General features: G+C 36.3%; 1 protein-coding gene across 6 annotated transcripts in view; it reads right to left on the reverse strand.

Moving 5' to 3' along the window:
• Window positions 1-18388, reverse strand: part of PCDH10 (protocadherin 10) — a 38250-nt gene that overhangs the window by 13213 nt on the left and 6649 nt on the right. For 2 of the 6 annotated variants that reach the window (XM_054030002.1, XM_054030000.1), the window contains exon 4: window positions 10405-10710. The exons of 1 other annotated variant lie outside the window; for it this stretch is intronic. In XM_054030002.1, the coding sequence (XP_053885977.1) occupies window positions 10405-10710 (306 nt within the window). Of the gene's footprint in view, window positions 1-3591; window positions 3939-7919; window positions 7953-10404; window positions 10711-18388 lie in introns of all 6 variants that reach the window. 3 more of the 6 variants (XR_008445102.1, XR_008445101.1, XM_054030003.1) reach the window with 3 other exon arrangements.

Below are 18388 nucleotides of genomic sequence, written 5' to 3' on the forward strand. Positions count from 1 at the left end.
TGAGCTGTGAGCAAGAACCACTTGGGGTCCCGCCTCCATTGTGGAGAGCATATGTTGAAGCTGTGGTGAGGAGAATCTACTTTAAATAGAGCCAGGGGGAGAAGCAACTTCTGTTCCGCACTCCAGTGTCAATCACCAGAGAAAAGGACAGAGGCAGTGGGCCTTCATAATGAATGTGATGCTAGCATTGACTTCTATAAAACATTGCATGCCTACCGTGAGTAAAATTTTCAAAGCCACCTAAGTGATTTGGGAGCCTAAGTACTGTTGCCGAAGACACTTCTGAAAATGAGACTGACTGCTAAGTCACTGAGATGCTTTGAAAATCTTATCCTATGATGACAGACACAGCATTCTCAAAAATAACTGACAATGTATTCAGCAGATTTTTTGTTAGTTTCTTTAATACTTTAGTGTTGGTGATTCAGAAGATGACACTCTATTTTCTGATGGTATGGCTACACTGCAATTAAAACCCCAAAGCTAAGGAGTTGTTTTACTGTGGTGTAAACATTTGGGCTCGAGCTCTGAGACCATCACACCTTGCCAGCCTGAGCCCCAATATCTACCTCACGGTTAAACAGCCCCTTAGTCTGAGTCAGCTGGCATGGACCAGCCACATATTTTTAACTGCAGTGTAGACATACCCTGACATTACTCAACCACTGTTCTAAAATGGTGTGTGTGTGTTTGCGGGGGGGGGGGGGTGGTGAGGAAGAAGTCTGCTGTCTTTCAGTGAGATGTAAAAACAAGATTCCAACAACTTGATATAAAAGAGCTCATGGCACCTTTCATAAAAGTATGGGGGTAAATTCAAGAAACCTGGTCAAATTCAAGTTGCCTGCCTCACAACAAATCCCTCTTTAAACCAAATAGAAAATGTATTCTTTACTTTTTGCCCTAAACTGTTGTGAGTTGCTGATATTTGTGGTATTTCATCCCAGAAGTGGCTGCATTTCAGTGGTGGAAAAAGTGTTCCCTATACTTCAGGGGTTCTCAAACTGGGGGTCGAGACCCTTCAAGGAGTCGCAAGATTATTATGTGGGGGGTCGCGAGCAGTCGGCATCAACCCCAAACCCTGCTTTGCATCCAGCATTTATAATGGTGTTAAATATATTAAAAAGTGGTTTTAATTTATAAGGGGAGTCACACTCAGAGGCTTGCTATGTGAAAGGGGTCACCAATACAAATGTTTGAGAACCACTGCTATACTTACTATTGCATTCCTCGCTATTTTATAATATAGAGGGATACTATGAAGTTCTGTCTAGTGTCTTAGCTATATAAAAAGACTCAGGTAAATATTGCCTAAATAAGGCAGCTAATATTCCTGGTTTAGAATGGAAAATTGAATGAGTCTCTCATTTTTCTTCATGTTAAAAAAATGGTACAATTCAATTAAAATAACATCACTCCAGGGTAAATTTTATTAGGCCATATTAAAATGAACATATTCAGTTATTTCTGCATTTTCTAAACTTTTCCTTCTGGATTTTGCCATGTGACTTATCCATTTCCTCTCTAACTATTATTGCATTAGATACCCTGTTACCATTATTCCCTTTGAGACATGACTGCAAGAGGAATACAGTCACATGAAGACTATAAAATAGTGGAGAACAGGAGTTTAAAAAACATTACATAAGTTACTCAATAATGGCTGAGCAGTGAATGATCATGAGTAATTTATGTAGTGTCATAGAGTACTTACTGTAATCAGTGAACACATATTACCTCTCACGCTTACCTTATTCATTCCTATAACAAGATTTTTAAGTACTTTATTTTATTTAGAAATATAGCTTAAATTACTTTTAATGTCCCACAACAAATTTAGGCTGATAAGTTTTACTTATATAACAGCTTCTGTCTCTCAGCATTTTAAAAATGACAGTGGGAAATCCAAGAGTCCCTTGTGGTGCTTAGAAGAATAGGCCAAATGCACAATTGGGTTATAGGTATTAAAATCTATCTATGCAACTCAGCCTTCAATTTTTGTGTGTGCAATTTTGTGCGTGCAAATCATTTGCACATAAAAGCCTGGATCCTGAAATCTGAGTCATATGGGTGCCCAGGAAGAATTCCATTCACTCTACTGGGACTCCATGCCAATGTAAAGGGATCACATTTACAGGTCAGACTACAGGATGAGGAGCAACTTTTTAGCCATCTTTGTGCACAAAATTATAGAATTATAGAAATTATATAACTCACTCATGCATGCATATAAAGTTTTACGCATACACATTCTTTTGCTTGCACACCCAAATAATAGTACTCGAACTTGTGCATTTCAGTGCAGACTTGTTTGAAGCCACCTTTGAAAAATTCAACCCTTACAGTCAATTTTTAGAAGTAAGAACCCAACTGCACATGCATTTTTGTGCATGTTTATATATATTTGATTGCAAATATGTACCTCAATTTTACATGAAAATTCTGCATTTGCATGAGAAAAATCACAAGTTAGGGGCCCAACTAATCTTTGTGATACCAATATCTGCTTTGTTTGTACAACTGTGTGAGAAATTATAAGCGCATAAATGCACATGCAAAAATGGGTACAAGGCCACTATCCTCTCCTTTTAGAAATCAAGCACCTATTTTTTTTCCCAAATGTTACTTTTTTTTTTTTTTTTTTTTGGTAATGCCACAATATTGGTGAATATATGGTTTGTTTGGTACCTATTTATTTTTATTATACTTTAAAGCCATGGTAAAACTATGCAAACAATTTTTCAGAAAGAAGGCATAACTACACAAAAAGAAAAGAAAATTCTGCTTTCACAGTACTGACCACATAAGAGCCTCACTAATTACATGATTGATTTTTAATTTTTCCAAAAAATACAATGGAATTCTTAATGAAATGTGTTTTTCCTCGATTTGCTTTTACCTTTTGTTGAAAAGTGTTCTGTGGTATATATGCTATCATGAAGTAACATTTCTCTTTGATACTAGGGACACCCAAATTCCAGTAAATAAATAAATAAATAAATTAAAAATCCTTATCAACACACTTTTATTCCTTGAGAAAAATCACCACAGGGCAGCGACTGACTCCGTGTAATGTTAAAAAGATATGGAACACTTTTTACTTCTGGGTCATTTATTCTAAACCGATGCAAGTTGATGGATAATGACTACATTTGGAAGGATCAGATTTTTAACAGTAAAGGTTGGTAAACATTGATAAGTCCATACACACACAAACCAATAAAAATATATATATCCATCGATGATAATCAGAATTTCAGAAAATTAAAGTAATAAAAATGCTGCTTGAGAACTTATTAGAGTTTGATTTAAGGATATTTACTTTGTATATTTTAACATGTGATATTGACAATGTATGTTTTAACAGTTATAAAGCTTTAACTTTTGAATTTCAACATCTATTGTCGATAAATTATTATTGTCCGAGCCCCCACTGTCTGACCTCCCCCAGTTTCCCATACCAGTGAAAATTTCATTTGATACAAATAAAAAATGCTTAAAAATAAACATTGACATTAACCATTAAAATTATATTAAAAAAACCTGAATTCTGCTAATCCTAATAATGGCTGTGGGAGGGAAAAAAAAACATACCTTATTATTGTTCTTTGGTAGCTTGTTTGAGATTAGTTGATAGTCCAGTTCCTAGGCAATCAGTTCTTCAAAGATATATGCATATACTTAACTTGATGCATAAGAGCAATTTTGTTGACTTCAATGAGAAGTTAAGCTACATGCATGCAAAGTTAAGCATGTACCTAAGTCTTTGCAGGACGGGAGCCCTGGAGTTCATATCAAACAAAATCATAACAATCGTGGTCAAAGATTATAAATGTAGGGAGACTCCAGGTCCAGGTTGAGGCACATTGGTGAATAGTGTAGCTAAGCTTGGTTAGTTCCTGCCTTACATTGCCGCTGTCCATGTTGTGCCTGTTCTGCTGCTGATAAGAAAAAATAATTCTCTATTGATATCAATTCACAACTCTCAGAAGCTCTCAAAAGTATTTCTATCTATCTATCCATCTGTCAATCAAGGATGACCCACAAGATACACAAACGTGTTTAAATAGGATGAAAGTCAATGCATTTTTTAAAATTAAGGGTCAAATTCTCAGCTGCTGGAAGTCAGTATGGCTCCACTGAACTCAATTAAACTATGCCAGTTTATACCATCTCACGATCTGGTCCTAGGTGATTAGGAACAGGTTGATGGTCTAATCCAGGGATCAGCAACGTTTGGCACGCGGCTCGCCAGGGTAAGCACTCTAGCGGGCCAGGCCAGTTTATTTACCTGCTGACGTGGCAGGTTCGGCTGATCGCAGCCCCCACTGGCTGTGGTTCGCCGTCCCGGGCCAATGGGGGCAGCGGGAAGTGGCGCGGGTGAGGGATGTGCTGGCCGCGGCTTCCCGCCGCCCCCATTGGCCCGGGATGGCGAACCACGGCCAGTGAGGGCTGCGATCGGCCGAACCTGCCGCGTAAGCAGCTAAATAAACTGGCCCGGCCCGCTAGGGTGCTTACCCTGGTGAGCCACATGCCAAATGTTGCCGACCCCTGGTCTAATCCCTTTGGTCCAGACGCCCCAATGAGGATTGGGGCCCCATTGTGCTGGGTGCTGTACAGATATGTAGTGGGACACAGTCCTGGCCCAAGGAGATTAGACCACAAAAACAACAAACATCTATTAGCAGAAGAAGAACAAAGGTTTAGAATTAGAGCTGGGGGGAAAATGCAATTCTCCCCACCCCAATATTCATTCAAATTTTTAAATGAATTTGCTCTAGCCCATGTTCAGGATTTGATTTCTGTGACCCTTCAAATGATCAAGTTTTAATAGGAAAGATGTTTGCAGAAAGTCAGTTTCAAGTCTATGCCTGACTACTTGAGGAAAATGAATTTTTAAATTTGCATGCACAAGTATTCAATTTAGTAATGCTTGTTCATTCATCCAATCAGAAATGAGTAAAGGGCCCTGTGATTTATTGCCTGAGTCACAACTAAGCAGCACAGCGTGAATTTCAAATATTTATGATAAATCCACACAGTGAAAATTTTGAAAAGATATTAATCAAATAACCTAGTATAACAAAGGAATTTGAGGATATCCTGATCTGCTCGTGGATGTTCCATTAGCATAAAAATAAGCTAAATTCACAGGAACATAGGAATTGCTATATTGAATAAATTCAGTGGTTCAGCTAGTCTGATGTCCTGCCTCTGACACAGGCCCGTTCCAGATGCTTTTGAGGAAGGTGAAGAAAAACCTATAATGGAATAATCTGCTCATAGGAGATGTTTCTTCTGAACTCCTTTGAAACAGGAGGATTTATATCCCTTTCTATGTCATCATACTTTCTAATGTGGTTGCTGATGTTCTCATTTATCCATACAAATGTCTGATACTACTTTTAAATTCTACAGAGTTCATGGTTTTAATTACATCTCATAACAATGAGGTTAACTGTGAATTGTATCAAAAGTAGTTCCCTTTTATGAATTTTAAATTGATTGTTTTGCAGTTCCTTTGTTGCCCCCTCATTCTCTTGTTATAAGAAAGTGTAAATGGGACTGCTTAATTTACTTTCTCTGTATCATTTATTATTCTGTATTCCTCATGTTCCCTTTCACATCTTCCCTAAACTAATCAGTACTAATCTTTCCAGTACTTCTTCACACAGAAGTATATTCATGCCTCTAATCATTATGTTACGAGTTTTTCTATGTTTGGTTTTTGTTTGTTATTTTTCAATTGGAGTGACCAGAACTGAACACAGCAATAAGGTGAGAGGGTATGATGAATTTACATAATGGCATTATAATATTTTCAGTATATTTTCTATTCCATTATTTGTACAACGTAGCATTTTCTTTACTGTTTTAACTACCAGTGCACATGAACCAGATGCTTTTCATTACATTGTCCTCAGTGATTTTAAAGTCTTTTTTTCTCAGTGCTAACAGTTAATTTATAATTTATAAAGGTACAAGAATAGTTCAAATAACTCTTTCCAGTATATATTATGTTCCCATTCCCCTAGCTTTGCTAAGTCTCTCTGAAGTTCCTCACAGTCTACTATGGCAGTAAGGAGTCTGGTGACACCTTAAAGACTAACAGATTTATTTGGGCATAAGCTTTCATGGGTAAAAACCTCACTTCTTCGGATGCATAGAGTGAAAGTTACAGATGCAGGCATTATATACTGACACATGGAGAGCAGGGAGTTACTTCACAAGTGGAGAACCAGTGTTGACATGGGCCAATTCAATCAGGGTGGATGTAGTCCACTCCCAAAAATACTTGCAAAGTAACTCCCTGCTCTCCATGTGTCAGTATATAATGCCTGCATCTGTAACTTTCACTCTATGCATCCGAAGAAGTGAGGTTTTTACCCATGAAAGCTTATGCCCAAATAAATCTGTTAGTCTTTAAGGTGCCACCAGACTCCTTGTTGTTTTTGTAGATATAGACTAACACTGCTAACCCCTGATACTTGATACTATAGCAGTGGTTCTCAACCTTTGCAGACTACTTTACCCCTTTCAGGAGTCTGATATGTCTTGCATACCCCAAGTTTCACCTCACTTAAAAATTACTTGCTTACAAAATCAGACATAAACACACAAAAAAGTTTCACAGCACACTATTACTGACAAATTACTTACCTCCTCATTTTTACCATATAATCACAAAATAAATCAAATGGAATACAAATATTGTACTTACATTTCAGCGTATAGTATGTAGAGCAGTATAAGCAAGTCATTGTCTGTATGAAATTTTAGTTTGTACTGACTTAGTTGCCTAGTTTTACAACAAGGACTAGCAATCTAGATGAATTGATGTATCTCCTGGAAGGCCTCAGTATATCCACAGGGGTACATGTACCCCTGGTTGAGAAACACTGTACTATAGTATTGACTAACCAAAATAATTTACTGTCATCTGCAAATTTCCCCCTCTCACTTTTCATCCCTTCTTCCACCTCATTAAATATATTAATCGGTATGGGTCCCTGTACAGGCCCTTGTGGAACCCGATTGTTAACCTTCTGTTGGTGCTAAAAACAATCCATTTATTCCTAATAATTTTCTCTCTCTTAGACAGTTTCAAATGTGTGATAATACTTTATCTCTAACCCTGTGACTATGCTTAGTCACTTTAATAGCCTCTTAGAATTTGTCTGAACATTCAAAAAGCTTTTGACAAAGTTCATCTTATCAATCAATTCTTTTTTACCCACCATTGCTTAAACATCCTCAAAGAATTCTAAAAGATTGAAGAGGCAGGATTTTCTTTTACAGAAGACATGCTGGTTTGTTCCTAATATATTATATTCATAATTGTATATTTTTTTAAAACTCCATCTTTCATTACCACTTCAGCCATATACCTGGTACTAAATTGAGAAGGCGTACTGGCCCATAATTTTCAGGAGCATGCTTAGTGTTTTTTAAAAAACAACAACACTTTTTATTAAGGCATACTTACAATAAAACATTAACATATTACTTTGTATATTACTTATTCAGGATCACATTAGTATTGAAAGAATTTGACTAAAGATTCTGGCTTGCTGACTGGGGACCCCTCCGCCAATGAAAGCTACTACATTTCCCACCTATTAGACAGCCCCCACAATAGCTTATTTTTGTCACAAATTCTGCCATTTCATTCTAAACTTCCTTCAGAACTCTTGATGAATACCATCTGGTGCTAGTGACTTGTTTCTATTTAATGTATCCATTTATTCAGTCCCCTCATCTTTTCACACCTCAGTTTCATTTTTCTCATCTTTACTTAAAAAAAAAATTGGTCTGGGGTAGGTAGTTTCCCTAACACTCTTTTTGTAAAGACCAATGAAAATATACTATTTAGCTTCTCTGTGATATCTTAACCCTCAATAATTGCAGATCAACAGACCTACCTGTTCTCTCACAGGCTTCCTACCTCTGACATACTAAAAAGAATAAAAAAAAATGTGTATTAGTTTTCATATCTTTGGCTATTTGTTCTAAAAAGACCCTCTTATCTCTCCTAATTTCAATCTTACAATTTATCTGTTTTAATTTATGATTCTTCCTACTGGGTTTACTTAAGCTAAGTATTTTTTAAATTGTACCTATTTATCTCAAGTAACCCTCTTCTCTCTTGCAATTTAACCATATGTTTTCTTTTTTCTTACCTTCCTGCTTTCTTTTAACTTAGGGTTTTTCATATGTGCTATGATTCTGGTATGGTGTGCTTAAATAGATTTTATTTTCCTCACTTGAGGGCCCTTTTAGACTAGCTTCTTTAAAAGAAAAAAATCACCCTTTCTAAAATTTATTATCACCATACCACTTTTTGGTGCAATTCCTCCCAGGAGGATATTAAACTTAATTATATTGTGGTCACTATTAATTAGTGGCTCAACTATAGTTATTTCCTGAACTGGAGAATGCATCTCCTGTGCATTCCTTAACAGTAAATTGAGACTAGCCTCTTCTCTTTTCTTATTCTATGAATAAATTATTCATTGTGAATTATCTGCTCAGCTTTACAGTGTAATAGGTTCACTTTCTTTTCTTTGTTCTTTTATTATTTGCTATACATTTTAAAATCTAAAATTGTACTAATGAAAACATTTAATATGGGAAAATAGAAGACAGGAATATTAATTTAGATTTTTTTGAAGGTTTGTATTGGAAGTCCAGTGCAATTCAGAGTCCAGATTTAATTTTGCTGAATCTGGTTCACAACATACCACTCACTCCTTCCAATGTTGCCTCAACTATTTTATTTTCTCATGCCATAGTTTGTTAGGAAAATAAAGTTTAAACTATGGGACAATATGCTTACAGACTGATAAGCTGAATAGTTTATATTAACTGCACACAAGTTTAAAAACTAAACTAACAGGAAAAGGCACATTTACTTTAAAATAATCAACCTCCAAAACATAGAACAATTAAACAGAAGCATCAGTTTTGCATCGTTATGGATAATCCTCACTATAACAAATGTATGTATCTAAACTGAACAAAAACAGAGACATTGTCATAATGAGGCTGGAAGTGCTATAAAATCCAAACATTTTAGTTGAAATTATGAAGATGAAATTAATAATGCATGGCAAGAATGTGCCCTAATATTAAAAGACACTTGTGGAAGACTGGATGGTTATGGGGGATTGGTAATGAAAAACAGAAGAGTTCACTACAAGGTCAACTGTTCACATTTGACCTTTGTCAGAAGAGTATAGGAGACATTGCTAGCCGATGGCTGTGTTTTTGGCCTATGGGAAATGAGATGCTTGCCTCAGGCCAGTTCCTTATAAGTGAGTGTGCACATCACAAAACTAATAATTTTCCAACCTTTTTCATAGTTTCAACAGAAAATCCAAGGACTGAATGGGTAAGAAGACTGAACTACCCTCAAACTTTGAAAGGTACCCTCACACTATCAGGACAGAGCTGACAGAGATCAGAGAAACAAGCACCACTGCTGTCCATGCTGAATTTTTCTGGAGACAGACTTCAGTTTCCAGGGCTCTCGGTGCAGCACCTTTCACAACTACTGAATTCATATGAAATTTAAAAATTAAATAAAAAGCCCACTCCAGAGAAACATTCCTCACCTCATCTACTGTCCTAAGGGACTGCTGATGCTCTAAGAATGATCACAGGTATAACACAGCCTCCTTGGCTCCAGTCACACAGACTAAATGAGCATCATAAACTCTTCAAGCCAAGGGAGATCTTGTAGTGTCTTAATAAAATACAATGGGCTAGTAAATATAGTGGGAAAACATCTTAGACCAAAGTATGATTTTAGTGTACACCTTTTAGCTCAGAATCCAAAACGCATAATTAACTATCTTTCCTATGTCTACATACTGTCTTTTGTGTCACCCAACCACAATGATGACTATAAAAGAGGTAAGAATTCAGAACAAGATAGAAAGCACTGAGCAGAATACACAAGTTTATATCTTGTAGGATGACCAAGAAAGTAAAAGATAGTGAGAACAGTATGAAAAAAAAAAAAAAGACTCATCTGCTGCCTTCCAAACCCTGCCTCAAGTTAGCAATGTAGGTATGATACCAGCACTGCTTGATGAACAATATTCAGTATCAATAAGAAAATGAGGCACCTGGAGCAATTAAAATGTAAAGAAAAATTTAGCTTGCCATCACCTTATACTGTTTTTGCTGCTAGCAACAGTGACCTAATATCATGACACAAAGTCTTTTCTTTTTTAAGTAGATTCAACAATGTCCTTTTCAGTGGTATCTGAATCCAAGAGCAGTAATTTTTGTTCTCATTGCCTCCAATACTCTGACTGTACTATTCATAGTAAGGATAGCAGAGAGCCAAGTTTTATTCCCGCAAAGGGAACATTTTCACGCAGCCTTCTGAATAGTACTTACTCAAATATGGTGGTTTGTAAGGCGCTCGTGTATTAGTCAGCAGTCCATCCAACTCCTTCCTCTCCAGAGTATTGTGAAGGGCCTTCTCCTTGCCGAAGGTGGAAAAGGACCTCTCTGTTCCAGGCTGGGCTTCTGGTGTTTCAAACACTTCAGTGTCTGGAACAGAGTCCATACCGGGCACATGCAGATTGCTGCGATAATCTGCAGCCTGGCGTCCATCGGATGCGACAAAGGACGGCATCCAGCATCGATCCGAGTGGCCCAGTGCTTTACATTCCTCTGTGCAATTGGAGAAGAGATCCATGCCTGCAAGCAGGAAAGAGAAAGAAACTGTAGATATAAGCTTCAGCATCATGACAAGCTGCTGACAGATGAGAAAGAACATGGTGGGTGAAAAGAGAGATAGGAAGAGAAATCTTACTAGAACTCTTTCCACTGCCTTCATTCCACCAACAAAAGATCTGATCATTTTGGTCTTCACCAGTCAATGCTACCATTTACAAAGAGAGGTACTGCCAGAATGTCACAGTGTGCAAAACAATCATGAGAAGAAGTGTGATGATGATTCACTTCTCAGAATCTCTTGTGAACCTTACTTCCTAGAACCCATTCAGGTACAAGACTAACTCAACTTACAGGTGATGGCAGCAGATCATCGCTTGTTAATACTTAATAAGGTACAAATGGGAAAAAAATTGGTGAACATGGATCTTACAAAAAGAATGAAATTTCAGTAATAAGAAATCTGAGAATTCGCTTTTGAAAACTAAATACTAATGACTCCTATAAAGCAATTGTTTGTGTGTATATGAATGTATATAGACAGAGACTATGAATTACTAAAAAGCAGTTCTGACAAAATAGGTGAATGTACGTAGCAATCGAGTGTGCGAGGAAAATGATTTACTAAGACCATCCTTTTAGTTAATTCTTCAGAGTTAGTTATCATTGCCACCATAGTAGCTCTTACCATCATCAAGCCACTCTAGTGACTGGAGAGAGTCCCATAGTAAATTACAGTAATTAGTGGCACGAAGGTAGCTGTAGTCCGATGTGACATGGCTGCAGATACTATTGACAAATGTGTTAATGCTCACTATATCAGCAAACACTTGTCTCCACCAACTGAAAACTGTTTGCTTACAAATCCTTTAAAGCTATTAAGATTTCAATGACAAGCAATACTTCCATTGACTACCTTCAGACTGGTATTTCAACTGAATATTTCCTGACTCTGATTCCTTAAATTGTTGGCTTAAATTTCTTGAGGGAGGAGTAGTGTCTGAAGTCTTTGGAGTAAAATGGAATAAATACTATTGTCTCAGATTGATATTCAACAGCATAAAGAAAGAGCACAATTGTAGAGAGGTATTTTTCCCTTTATTTGTAGAGTAAACTGAATGTTTTGGAATATATATGTGTCAAAAATGAACAAGATCAGTTATAAATATTGTATTTACAACCAGTGCATTAGAATTACAAAAAAAGTGTCATAACTCACTGAAAGAGAACTAGGAAAAAATCTGAACACCTACAACAAGATTCATGTAATGTAGCTTATTCACCAGTCTACACCATAAAGAACTTGATAAGCTTGATCTTCTGGGTGAGGATTAGTATTTAAAATTCTGCCACAGTTCTGCATTGCAATTTGATTTATATTAGTAATAGTTATGTGTTATCTCTCACTGTGAAAAACAATTTTTCAGCAAATAAGAATCTCCTTTGAATTATCAACAAGTGCTTGAGAACAGAGGGCAATCATTTAGATAAACGATAAAAAGAAGAAGCTTTCATCACAGATTAATCTCGCTTCATAATGACTTTTTTATTTTAAATTAAGCTATGTATGTTACTAAGTCCAGCTTCGATTATAACCTTCCATTGATAATTGGTAAGCAGAAGTCTGGAAATAAATTACTGATCAGTGAGCTGTTGAGGAATGCAAACGTGAACTGCAGTTGGAATTAAGGAAACAGACAGGGAACAGCATGCAAGACCTACAAATTGTTCATGAGGTAGCTGGCTAGTTTAGTTCTTGATATCATAATGGTAGCATCTACTACAAAAAGGGATGATAAATAAAACAGAGAAAGAAAGGTTTACCCATGTACATTCTACGAAGAGGTGGCCATACAACATCACTACTAACATTAGTATTAGAACAATTCCAATATTTTTTTCTATGCAGAGTAAGGCATTCTTTATATTTTAAGGATTCTTGCAAATCAGAAGGTAGAGGCAACGCTTAATACAAACTGATATACTCTGTTTTCAGATTTCCTAATTTAAGTCAAATGTAAATAATATCCATATATTTTGTAGGAAAATTATTACAAATTACATTTCACTAATATTACCTCAGTGATCAAATTCATTCAATGTCTTCTGAAACTGAACGGTGATGGGAAAGGGAAAGAAAAGCTAGAGGAAAAGCATTGAACTGTTGTTGTTCGTTTGTTTTGTTTTGCCAGTGGGAAGAGACAGCTTTAGATATTTATTCAAGGGCAGACCTTTTTTTTTAACTTCTCCCTAGGTTTATTTTTGTCCTGGAAAATTACCTGCTATATTACTATTTTGGTTTTATATCAGCTCCTAAACCGGAAAATTCTGTCTATCCACCTATTACTTCTTAGTTTCCTTTGATTTCTGCTTGCCAACAGCAGTGCATTGAACAGTTTTATATAACAGCTTATTATAGGACCTGAAAATGATGTTATAGCCACTACAAATCAACATTTTAATAAATGAAGAAATGAAAACAGGGGGCTCTGAAATGTATATTGTATGTTCCAAATCTGATTTATCTTGAAGGAAAGGGAAGGTACCAGAAGATGATTTAAGAATAAAGATTTAGCTACTAATATCCATGGCTGTAATAGACAGCCAGAATTCAAGTGCGTATATAGGTGCGTGGCTGGTGGAGAAACAGTCCAGGGATGACTGCTCCCACTTCTCAGTGGCTACATTCCCACAGACTTTAACAGGTGCAGAATCAGGCCCTTAGATATTAATATATTTACAGCACAGTAAATTCAAATTAGCATTCTAGTTTTGAAATCTCATGGGTACCTATACTCACTTTTATTAACTATGATATAATAGCTAGATATTTGTCCTTTTTAATTATGGTATAATGGGATGACACTCGCAAATCATTTCTAACTGGAAGTATTCAATGTGCAAACCAACAGAGAAAGGAAAATGATTGTTCATTTTTCTGTTTTGAAGAAAGGAGGCTATATCACAGAAAGTGAAATAAAGCATCCGGCACAGGACTCCTTCATAAACCAAACACGATATTTGTGATTTATAACGCACAAAAAAAGTTCAGGCTGTATAACACTTCCATTGTATCTCCTTCATATATCCGCCAGATGTACAGTCTTTCTGGACTAAACTATCCATCATAATTGTAAATCCACAGTGAAGAAATATTTCATACTATAATTGAATTGAAAAATATAAAGTCTTATGTACCAGATAAACTGAGATTTTAAAGGTGAGAATAAATTCAATATCTACATCAAAAGAATATAAATATCTGGCACAGAGTTCTCAAATAACAATACATGATAAACACTGCAATTTAATATATGCATGAAAAAAGACCAGGAGATCATTCCTTACCCTATAATCCAGTTATTGGATAGGTCACTGGACAGTGAACAATTCCACATGCCACATGGCCTGACATATTTAGGATGGCCAACGGAGATAGGGGTTGAGGGCAGAGTTTTAACGCTAACTCTCATTCCTGGATTTGGTTGGTTTGGACCAGATTCTTAATGTACTTTATTCTGTAAACTATCCCTTTTATCCCAATTTTAAAAAGACAAAAAAAAAAGGGCTATGAATATGTATGTTAGTTGGCATGAAAGACTCTCTTTAGATCAAAGAGATATTTAGGTAATTTTTGAGATTCATTTTTTAAATAACTTATTTTTTAAATGTAATTAAAGAAAAATGATTCACATGCCAAACCTTCAGAGTAATGAATTAATATATTCAAACATATTATTGATGTTAATTATGTAATAAAAATAGCAAATACTGATAAAGTGTTAACAAAACAACTGTTCTTTTTTCGGGGTGTGTTATTTTCTACGGCATCATTTTTTATTAATAATGAAAGCATGTTACCAATTTCTTCTGTTATGAAGATAGCCTTCACAAGGCAAGTGATATACTGCCCCGCATAAAACTGTCTCCATCCTCAAAACAGCATGAATAAAGACTTAAACATCCCCAAGATTCAGTACTTCCAAATAATAACTTCAAAGCCTAATCTGGATCACTGAAATGCAAACATCGTTAAGAATTCAAGAATCCTGCCCCTCCCCAAAAGGGGGGGGGGGGGAGAAACTCGGCTAGAGTCAAAGAACTTTTCTACACCACTTTATGTTCACCTCCATAGTATTTTTGCCCAGATGATCTTCAGAACAGTATTTAATTGTTATATTGGAAAGGAATAGTGATTTTTTTCTTTCCTTTCACTGTTGGAATTTCTTCTCTTTATTTCTCAATCTGTTTTCCCCGTACCAGTTACAATATGGTGCTGTTCCTACATCCCACAGGATAGACACATTGGCTTGTGCTAAAGCTATTGAACAAATCACTTGATATGAGGGTTTGGAATGGCACAATTGGCACCTTAAACTCCTAGAAACTCACCAGATGTCTTTGTAATGTTCAATCTCTTAAGATATAGGCCTGGTCTACACTACAGAGTTAGGTCAATGGAAGGCAGGTTACATTGACCTAACTCTGTAAGCGACTACACTAAAATGTAACTCCCACCAGTGTAACTTGCCCTCTACACTGGCTTAATCATTCCATCTCCAGTAGAGGAATCATGCTTAAGTCGATGTAGTTAGGTCAACACGGTGTCAGTATAGATACTGTGTTGCTTATATCGACTATTGCTGCCTTTCAGAAACCATCCCACAATGTCCCACACTGGCAGTTAAATCAGTGCAAACACTCCTAGGGAGGATGCACACCACTGACATAAGGAGCGTAGTGTGGATGCATAAAACTGAATCAATTATTGTGGTGGCTGTATGTCGACGTAACTTAGGTCGACTTAATTTTGTAGTGTACACTTGCCCATAGTGAGAGGAAGACTAATTTTAGATCTTAGCCTTGTGATCTCTGATATTGCATGTTTGAATAGTTTGCAGAATAGGTAGATGTACCTAATGGAACAATGTGGGTGTATCGTTGTATCTACAATGTTTCATATACATGCAAATATATCCACCTGCAAATATATCTGTCTAATTATGCTACAAAACTAATTCCAAAAAATGTGTTATGTAAAACTAATGGTATACAGAATTCAGCAGATCCCAAGCGAAAATCTAGTGTTTAAAAGCCATTATCATCAGATGATTACTTGGTGACCAGCTATATGAAACGAACTGGAAGCATCGCGCCAAGTCCTTGTGGACATGTGTCTACATTATAAAACTTAAACACACACACACACATATATATATACACACACACAGAGCAGTAAATGGCATCTATGTTGGCAATCTCAAAAGAGAGGCCAAGAACATAATTAGGTGTGGAGAACAAATTAATTTCATTCTTTAAAGAGATTTCTCTAGAATATGATTGATACACATTTAGGGGTTGATGTGGGGAAGCTAGAACTGTCACTGCTCTAGTTGTATCTGTTCTACAGATAAATAAGAACTTTTCTCTCCAAGACTCTAAGTCAGAGAGAAAGTATGTCCAATAATTAGGTTCCTACATACACTTGAAAATCCTGCTATAAGTGACTTTCCCAAGATCATACAGGTAGTTTGTGGCAGAGCAAGGAACAGGTTCTCCTGAGACCCAGGCTAGTACCCTAACTCCCACTGATTTCAATGGTAGTGCCTGAATTCCCCAACTGTGAAGTGGAACTAATAGTACTTCTGTACCTCACAGGGATCTTGGGAAGATAAATACATTGAAGATTGTGAGGTATTCAGCTGCTACAGTACTGGGGACCATATAAGTATTTAAGATAGACAGACAGAATCAAGCACCTTTCACATGCACTAAATTCAATCAATATTAAGAAAATATGAATTTTTTAAAAATGAGTCAAATTCTTGGTTCAGTCACTGGAGCTGCAGTATACACCAACAGAGGATCTGCCCTATAATATTTCAAAGGATTGTAACATCTTACTTCAATATACCTCCTAAGCAGTTGTGCATGGTGGAACTATCACACAGTGAAAGACTCCCATTATGCATATGTATCTGTGACATGGTTCACAATTATTAAATCACTACCTCTTCCACAGTCACTTTGACCAGGCACTGGACTACTACAGGACAACTGGTAACAGCAGGAATAGTCACACAGTATGTAAAGTGAAGTGCAAAATGCCTTTCCAAGCAAAGCCAGCTTCAGTGTGAAAATGACTAGGAGTGTATTTAATTTTGCCGACGAACCATTTATCAAGTATTTCTGGACATGAATATGATGCTATTCTCTGGCAGGTACTATCTTGAGAAGAAGAGAGACAGATGATAAAATGGTGATGAGGAAGAAAAAAAAACAAAATATAAAGAAAGGCAAAAGAGAAGAAAGCAAAAGGAAACAAATATAGAGCTAGAGGAAGAAAAAAGACAAATGCAAAGGAAGGACAGTAGATAATAGCATATAAGCAGAAAGGCTGAAAAGAAGCAGCATAAGGGGATAAGAGAGCACAGTTGGGCTGCACGTATATAATTTTTCACTGAGATGATGTTGCTCATCATTATGTTTTTGTTTTTGCTAGCCTTTCTGTGGACCAATGTGTTTTTGATGGTAATTTGGAAAGAATTGAAAATCGAAGAGCTACATTTAAAATTAATTGAGAAGCAATGTCCTCAGACATCATATTCCCTCAAATCATTGAAATTCAAACAAGATTTACTCTCATCCTTTCATATAATTCATTAAGAAGTACTGAAAGTGTATGAGTAAAAGTTTAATACTGAACTCCTTCTCTGTATCATCACTAGTGCCGATGTCTGTTTAATGACAGCAAGATTCAGCCCAGAATTTATATTAGATTTTACTATATGCATCCAATAGATCCAAAACACCCTCTAGAAATTTCCAGTATACCTTGTAAATACATATTTACAACCTGTTTTGTAAAAATCTTTATGCAAAATAATTACCCTAAATGCACTGCAGTAGTTCATCAAAATTGGATGTTGAATTTTGTATGTTTGTGTTTTCAGTTTGTGATATTAATTCTGATTAGACAGAAAGTTTATTGTCAAATTTCATTTGTTCATGTCAAATCTCTGTTTTAATTGCATGAGCCCATAAATCATATTAAACTATTATTTTAACACAAATTAAATGTCCTTAAAAGAGCAAAATCGATTTTTTTCTTCATTGTAAAACAAAAGCAACAAAAAGAATTGGCTCAGTCTGAAAACTGGTGCCAAGTTTGAGAATGGTTTCAATATTCATGTCTGAATTATAATACTTTAAAAAAGAGGAGGGGGTGGGGGAAGCAGAAACATAACTATAGTAACAACACTGGATGATTCCAAAATAAAATAGCTTTTGGCTGATGTGCAACTATGTGATTATATTCCCACCATCAGTCTTTCAAATCCAGCCCCTTATGCAGCTGTTTATTCTTTTCTCTCCTGTTTGGTTATTATCGTTCATTATGCTGAGGGACTAAACTGATTGAAATGTTCATCGAGATGAGTGCTGCAGTAAAACATGTAAAAAAATGAAATGCAGCTAAGTTAAAAAAACAGAGGGAGAGGGGCGGGAGGAGTGGGAGCTTTTTATAACTCTCTAGCACTGATTGCTGCTGCATCAGAAACTGTGTGAAAGAATGGGTGGGGGAAGGCTAAATGCACTGCTTTTTAAGACAACAATAAATCATACACCATATATAGGCCAAAAATGAAAGGGGGCTCTGTGTTCAGATGTAAACTTCTGGCAAGACCGGGTTTGTTGTCAGGTT

The sequence above is a fragment of the Malaclemys terrapin genome, chromosome 5 (assembly GCF_027887155.1).
Source record: "Malaclemys terrapin pileata isolate rMalTer1 chromosome 5, rMalTer1.hap1, whole genome shotgun sequence".
In the NCBI taxonomy this organism is placed as follows: Eukaryota; Metazoa; Chordata; order Testudines; family Emydidae; genus Malaclemys; species Malaclemys terrapin.